This window comes from Microcebus murinus, chromosome 1 (genome assembly GCF_040939455.1).
Source record: "Microcebus murinus isolate Inina chromosome 1, M.murinus_Inina_mat1.0, whole genome shotgun sequence".
Classification (NCBI taxonomy): domain Eukaryota; kingdom Metazoa; phylum Chordata; class Mammalia; order Primates; family Cheirogaleidae; genus Microcebus; species Microcebus murinus.
In genome coordinates, this window is record NC_134104.1 from 62,169,217 (window position 1) to 62,177,207 (window position 7,991).

Sequence of the window (7,991 nt, forward strand, 5' to 3'; positions counted from 1 at the left end):
CCTCCGTCCTCCTCCTCCTGCACACTTCTCTCCCCCTCCTCCATGTCCACCCTATGTGCCTCCCGCCCTGGCAAGCTGCCTAAGTCTGCGTCCCAGAGGGATACTGAGGCTGGCACTCTGCCCTCCTTCCCCTGCACGGACACGTTCCGGCTGCTCACTGTTGCTCCGAACCACATTTCTTCAAAGATGCCAGTGATGGTAAACAACAGGAAGGAAAATCGTGTCTTAGAATCCATGAAATACATGACAAGCCGAACCACCACCCTTCCCTACACTATGTGCATCTTAACTAGGGTGACCATACTTCTTGGCTTATGCTTGTTATCCTGGGGTCCTATCTCTTTATTGTGTGTACAGGACAAAAGTATGCTGGTTTAGATGATAAATTATACAGATACCTGAATTTTTTTTTTTTTTTTTTTTTTTTTGAGACAGTCTCACTCTGTTGCCTGGATTAGAGTGCTATGGCGTCAACCTAGCTCACAGCAACCTCAAACTCCTGGGCTTGAGCAATCCTCCTGACTCAGACTCCTGAGTAGCTGGAACTACAGGCATGCGCCATCATGCCCGGCTAATTTTTTCTATATATTTTTAGTTGACCAATTAATTTCTTTCCATTTTTTTTAGTAGAGACAGGGTCTCGCTCTTGCTCAGGCTGGTTTCAAACTCCTGACCTTGAGCGATCTACCCGCCTTGGCCTCCCAAAGTGCTAGTATTACAGGCATGAGCCACCACGCCTGGCCCAGATACCTGAATTTTAACTGATTTTCTAATCAGCTTGTATTGAGTTAGTGGAGGGACCTTTGTGGGTACGTCTTCGTGGCACTAGAAGGTTGAGTGCAGTGGGGTGTGGAGCCCAGAGCTCAGATTCCTCCTCACACAAGCCTGGATTTGAGTCTCAGCTTCTCCACTTATCAGCTGTGTGGTCAAGAACAAGTTACTTAACCTCTCTGAACCTTTATATGCTTATGCAGAAAATGGGAACAATAACAGTACCTACTTCGAAGTGTCAATTGCGAGGACAAAATAAAATAGTGTACAGGAGGTTACCAGCACAGTGATTGCAACTCAAGAAGTAATAGCTCCCTTCCCTTAGTCAATCAGAGAATTTGGAAGAATAGTTGGGGTGTTTCTACCTTCCTGCCAGAGAGAATTCATGGCCATCTCTTAGGAACAAAGTGGGCTACAGAGTCTACTGTGGGCTTTTCACACGTACTGGCTCATTCGGCCACCCACTGAGGAGTGAGGAAAGGGTCTGAGAGACCAAGTGACCCGCCCCGGGCTGAAAGGCCAGTGAAAGGGTCAGGACTCCCGACTGCAGGTCTTCTGACTCCCAGATCTAAACTCTTTCCCCACCACCTGCCTCCACGCTGCCTGCTTTGCTCAGGGAACCTGCTGTCTGCGGCCGTGCTTCTGGGCTAGTCTGGGGCCAGCGCCCTCATCAGAGCCAGCCTGCAGGGGCCGCTGGGACCAGACCTCCTGGCTTCTCCTTCCAGCTCTGGGCAGGTCCGCAGCAACCTGAACTGGCTCCTCCGCGTCTGCGCAGCTAGGAGTGCACATGGCGGGAAAGCCTGGGGAACGTGTGGAGGTTAAACTTTAAGGTCCCTGCTGAGGGAAAGTCACAGGTCTACTAATCAGGAAACTAGAAATACCATGTTTATAGATAAAGGTAGATTCTCTCTCTGAGGCAAACCTGTGCAAGTTACAACAAGGGGATTTCTACAGCAGGCAATCCCTGTAGGCACGGAGAATATGCTCCTTTCCCAAGTGGAAACTTCTGACAGCTACAAGTTAGGCCTTCTGAAACTGGTAAATGAGGAATGAACTGAGTTTTCTTAAATTAGTCTCAGTTCTCTGACTTTTCAGGAAGAAAGGGAAATTACAGATACTTAGCATCTGTAATTGACCTGCCTGATAGTGACTGCAAAGATCCCAGGTCTGGGATTCTTAGGTAGCAGAAGCGTAGAGAAGATGTGTGAAAAGGGAAAAATAAAGTACATTGACATTGTGCTGGCTAAAGAAACAAAAACAAAAAACCAATAGCAGTATATGACAGATCTTTTCTGGCTCTTTCACTATCACACCACCATGATAATGTCACCAAACAGGGAGGAGTGGAACATTCTAGCATTAAAAGTAGTAATAAAAACTAACACTGAATATTTCCTAGGCATAGGAATTGTCGTGAGGACTTTATGTGTATTAAGCCATTTAAATCTCATTCAGACCTGTGGGTGTCTATTTTCATTACCCAAGTTTACACGTGAGGAGACTTAGGGTCTGAGCTGATAGGCCATCTGCTCCCCGGCACAAGCTACCAAGAGGTAGAGCTGAGATTCCCAACAGCATGGCTGCTCTCTGGGCCGTTTTGCTCATCACACCTTCTGCCCTCTGGCCCAGTCTCTGATGTGCTTTGGTTTCCTAGTGTATCACAGCCTCGTGGAGTTTTACTTGCAGAAGCCAAGAAACAAGGACACCAACATCGAGGTCACCTTCCTTAGCAGTAATGTCAACTCCCCGGTCAAGATCACCATGTACGTAAGTGTCCCACGTGGCTGACCCCTCTCCTTGGGAGTTAGTTGCCTTGTCATTTTATACATGTGCACACGTGGGCATCCCAGGTCAGGCCTGTGTGATCACTCATGGGGCAGCCGACTAGGCTGGCGCAGCACCTGCTATAGACCCACCCACAGACACGTGCTGGGGAGCTGTCCCAGATTTGGGATCAGAACTGGGTCCCAGCACAGTATATTCAGATGACAGCAGACGAGGCAGGCAGGCAGCAGTAATGGGGTGTCTCAAAAGGTGGTTAGGATATAGGAATCAGGCTCTGATAGGAACCAGTGCTCAGGAATCCAGGCGGGGCAGCCAGAGGCCTCAGCCACTAGCCCGGGGAGCACCCACTCCAGGCAAGGAGGTGCAGTGTAGGTTGGTCAGCAGAGCACACTCAGAGGCAGAGGATCAGTTAGCAAATGAGGGCAAGGTAAGGGCCAGAGTAGCAGCCAGGGGCGCCTGATGCTGGGTGGTTCTAGTACCTGAAACTAGGGCTGATCATTTCTTTCCCTTGTTGGAGCAGATATGGGCCTGGGGGCTGGGGGGCTGGTGGGCTGGTGGGATGAGGCTTGAAGTGAGAGAGCAAAGAACCTCAGCTGTAGGGAGCCACAAGCCTGCAGGGGATAGAAAGTCAGCAACAGTGGTGCCTTTATTTATTTATTTATTTTTAATTTTTTTTTTTTTTAAGAGAAGGAGTCTCACTTTATTGCCACAGCTGGGGTGCAGCAGTGTGATCATAACTCACTGCATCCTCCAACTCCTGGGCTCAAGCAAACCTCATGCCTCAGCCTCCCCAGTAGCTGGAACTATAGCTGTATACCACCACACCTGGATAATTTTTCTATTTTTTTGTAGAGACAGGGTCTTGCTACATTGCTCAGGGTGGTCACAAACTTCTGACCTCAAGTGATTTTCCTGCCTTGGACTCTCAAAATGCTGGGATTACAGGCATGAGCCACCACACCTGGCTGGTGCATGTTTCTTGAAAAAGCAATTGGTTGGTTACTTGCAAGCTAGCAGGACATAGACTGATCAGAAAATGTCACTGACTCAGTCAGGGTCCAGTCAGGAAAACATAGCCCATGCCAGGAGGAAAACATAGTGAAGTAATTATAAGTGTGTCAGAAGAGCTGGAAAGCCACATGGGAGATGCGTAGGAATTGCAGAGATTAGCGACAGTAGGTGTCCCACAACCACCCTAGTGCTGGAGGGATTAGGAAAGAGGTGGAGCTGGCAAAGCCCTGGAGTCCCCCAGTGGGAGCTGGGGCCACGGGGAAGGCTGCTTGGCAGGAGCTGGACCCGCACAGCAAGCTCGCCCCTCCGGAAGCCCTGCCCAAAGCGGTGGCCCACCTGTGTGTGCCCCCATGGGTTAGAGCCCCCGGAACCCGCTGGCAAGGCAGCCTGCAGGGGAATGGATTGAGCGCAGCGGGAAAGTGACCAGTGCACACACACTGCAATGTACACTTGTCAGGGTGACCAATGCCCTGACAGCACATGAGGACAGAGCCTGACCAAGTCTGAGGAAGTGATGAGCGGGAAGGGGAAGGGTTTGCAGGAGCTCCCAGGGCCCGGGCTGTGGGTGTGGTGTGGGAGGAGGCAGCAGAGGCAAGTCAGGGACAGACTAACCAGGCCCTGAAGGACACATTAGGGATTTAGGTTTTCGTCCCGATCGCAGTCTGGGGAGCCACTAAGAGTTTTAAACAGGAGAGTGACCAGATCAGATTTGGGTTGGGAAATATTTCTCAGGCTGCAGAGTTGGACATGAACCATGCTGTGAGGGAAGACAAGTTTCCACTGGGAGGAGGGCACCTCTTGGCTCCCAAACACCCTGCCACTAGCCAGCATTCCTCCCGACTCACCCAGGGTCACACAGACTGCAGGTGCCCGGAGAGCCGTGCAGATTGTGGTGGGTATCAGTAAGCTGAGTGCATCCCACAATCGGTGCAAGGTTGTGTGACTTCTAGAAGGGTGTTTTCGTCAGCTATCCAGCCCATTGGTATGTCTGACAACACTGGTGGGTGTTAAATAATACTGATGCCAAGGCCCCGCAGACCAATCCCATGAGGGTTTCTGTGCTTGGGCTCCAGGGCTATATTTTCAAATCTCCCCTAGCAATTCAAACAGACATCCACAGACTCGAGCTACCCCCCTTTCCAAAAGAGCTTTCCATAAGGCTTTTGAAGAAGACTACCAGAACATGATTAACTTCCATCTTCAATTCCTTGACTTTTGATCTTGCAGATCAGAAATTGGCAGGGAGGTGGGTGGAGGAGAAATGTGGAGAAGGTTATCTGTGGTCTTTCCCTGCTTTCTATAGCTTTGGACAACCCCAAGATTTCCTTCTATTTGCAGAATTTACCTGGGCCAAGTCCCCAGACTATTTACTTAAACTGTCTTTCATATTCCTTATGTATTACAAGCTCCTCAATCTAAGCAGTTACTTAAAGGGAACGATCTTATTTTTTCCTGTGATTTAATTTAATTAATTAATTTATTTATTTTTGAGACAGGGTCTTGCTCTGTTGCCCAGGCCAGAGTGCAGTGGTGTCATCACAGCTCACTGCAACCTCCAACTCCTGGGCTCAAGTGATCCCCCTACTTCAGCCTCCTGAGTAGCTGAGGCTATAGGTGCATACCACCACGACCGGCTAATTTTTCTATTTTTAGTAGAGACAGGGATCTCCTTCTTGCTCAGGCTGGTCTCCAACTCCTGACCTAAAGCCACCCTCCTGCCTTGGCTTCCCAGAGTGCTAGGATTACAGGCGTGAACCACCATGCCTGGCCCCTTTGAAATATTTCATAATACTTCTGGGAGAAAAAAGGAACAGCTGTTATACAAAGTAATACAGGATCTTCCCTCAAAAGGAAAAAAACACAGCATATGACTAACCCTGGACTGAAAAGAACACAAAGAAGACATGTCATTACTGTGGGAAGACCGGAAAGGACAGGGAACCAAGCTGGGGAGGACAGTCGCCCCCACTGCATGGTGGCGGTGTGGGGGAAGCAGTGCCTCCTCCCCGTCCCCTTTCTTAGTCCCTGCTGCCTCAGAGCCCAGGGAGGGACGGGAAGGGTCAGGAGCCCAGACCAGGCCCCGGGGGACGGGGGCACGTTCCCTCCCGGGCTGCCGCTGCTTCGGGCTCCTTCCCGCCCCCCACGTAACTCCCTCAGGGCTCTGCCGGGGGCTGTGCCTGTGCCCAGGGTGGGGCTTTAAGGGCAGGTCTCTTTCCTCCCACTTGAATCTCACCACTTCGTGCCTTTGTCTTGGGTCCCACAGCCCTTTTTGGAGTGGCCCAACTAGGTCGGCTAGGTCTTTATCTCAGGCCAAGGCGCTGCCTGGATCTTGTAAACTGATGGGGAATCTGAGGGGAGAATTTGAGAGTGGGGTTAAGAGAGACCTGGATTCCATTTTCACGCTGAGCCTCTGGGCTGAAGTGAGTATATGCCAAACCCTGTGGTTCAAGCGCATAGCGTGTGGGGAAGCTGGGGTTTATACCCAGTGCCATGGGACTCCAGGTTAGGTAACTTGCCCAAAGCCACACAGCTAGAAAGAGACAAAACGTGGGCTCCACCCAGCTCTGTTTGGCTTCAAGGCCTGTTTTGTTGTTGTTGCTGTTTCCACCACACATTCATATCTAGCCTAACACAGAGTAGTCCTTACACAGAATTCTTTGAACTGAGATGTCTGAAAAGAGGAGTCTACTTCCAGGTAATTGGATCTGAAAGTGAAGATCTTCTCCACCTAGGAATCCAAGAAGGAGGGAAATTTTTTGCAGATGTGGAAAGCCAAGATCTACTATTTTGCTGTAGTGTCTACTTGTTTACTCTCAAAAATCAACAACTATTTTCTGGGTCGTATTCAAAGCTGTAGGTGTGTGGGACGGGGCTGGTGCGGGTGACACAAAGGGCCGTGGTAAGGAGTAACTCCTTTGTCCTTTGTGTGTGACAGCAACCAGTGCTACTAGCAGAACCCTGGGGAAGCACCGGCAGTAAGTGCCGTGCCCCAGGCATGAATTTCCCTTTCCCTTTCCCTTTCCCTTTCCCTTGCAGACCTAAGCAGGAACTCCAGGGGAAAGCAGTCATGGCCCACGCCAACCCACAGTGCCAGATAAACCAAGTGAAACTGAAGTTTCAGCCTTCCAGCCGGGTTTGGAAAAGAGACCGGACCACCATTGTTGGGAAGTTCTGCACTGCCCCTTTGCCCATCAATGACAAGTAAGCCCCAGTATCTATCCCCCCCCCCACCCTGCCCCCCTCCAGACACACACACACCCCGAGGGCCAGTCCTGACCCCAGGTGTGATGCTTGTTGAGGTTCATCTCATCACGGTGATTACTGTCTTAGAAACAGACGACAAGGACCCAGGGTTTTCCTGAACCTCCTCCATCTCGGGTTAAGGATGTTAGGAAGGAAGCCAAAGGGCGGGGGGTGGGGCTTTAGTGCAATATAAGAAACTCCGTTTTATCTGTTTTATATATTTTGTTTCTATGGAAGATTTCGTTGGAACAAAGTTTTCTCATAGCATATTTCCTCATCCTTAGTCTCCACTTCAAATGCGTCACTGGTCACATTCACGGGTGTGGCTCTGAATCCACATCCCCTTTCCCTGCCTTTAGCAGGCATTTATATTATTAATCTCACCACCCCTGGGCCCTTGAACCACAGGAACTGACTCCTATTGCAGATGACTTCACTGCAGACTTCTTGCACCAGCCATCATGGGAACTCAGAAACCACATAATTCCTAGCCCTCTCTCCCGACCAGCCAAGAAACTGCCCTCTTGTTGCTCTTCTCTTTCAGTAAACAGACGGTCTGCTTGCCTGAGCCAGTGAACTTACAAGCAAGCGTGACTGTTTTTCATGACCTGAAAATAGCCTGTGTTTGATGGAAGCCTGGGCAGGACACATCTCCTTGGATTTTCTTGAGTGTGGTGAGGGTGTGTGTGTCTGTGTAACTTTTTCTACACCATCACCGCTAAGGAGGAAGGCAAAACTCTTGGTTGTTTTCCCCATAATGAGCTACCTTGGAGTGGAAAGATGATTCATTTTACAGAACTTGATTTCCATTGCCAGTCGTACATAGATACCATTTTAGTTTTCCTCTTCATCCTTAACTGCAATTGCCTCATATCATCAGGCGTCTGTACTTAGGATCCAATAGACACACATACAGGAAAAAAAAAAGTTTTAAAAATAAAACTTCAAGGAATATCTGAATCATTTAATTGTTTTAATGGAATGGAATTCTGTTATTTACAAAAAAGTGTGATTTACATTCTGTAGAATTGGAGCAAACAGTAGATATCGAATTCTCTGTATTAAAATAGCAACTGAAAAGAAGTGCCTGGAACAGAGAGGGGAGGTGGATGAGGAAGATGGTCCCATTGCCTCCTCAGGATGGCTGGAGAGTTTGAGGGATCAGAGGGATCTTTGGGGAA

General features: G+C 49.4%; 1 protein-coding gene across 4 annotated transcripts in view; it reads left to right on the forward strand.

The window, feature by feature from the left end:
- PLA1A (phospholipase A1 member A) overlaps nucleotides 1–7,770 on the forward strand; it is a 28,335-nt gene extending 20,565 nt beyond the window's left edge. The window contains exons 9-11 of one of the 4 annotated variants that reach the window (XR_012918913.1): nucleotides 2,436–2,534; nucleotides 6,604–6,768; nucleotides 7,355–7,770. Coding sequence is in view for 3 of the 4 variants with exons in the window: in XM_012780578.3 (XP_012636032.2) it covers nucleotides 2,426–2,534; nucleotides 6,604–6,768; nucleotides 7,355–7,439 (359 nt within the window). In the remaining variant the exon portion in view is untranslated. Of the gene's footprint in view, nucleotides 1–2,425; nucleotides 2,539–6,603; nucleotides 6,769–7,354 lie in introns of those variants that run through there. The other 3 variants (XM_076001778.1, XM_012780578.3, XM_012780580.3) reach the window with 3 other exon arrangements.
- Nucleotides 7,771–7,991: the final 221 nt, after the last annotated feature.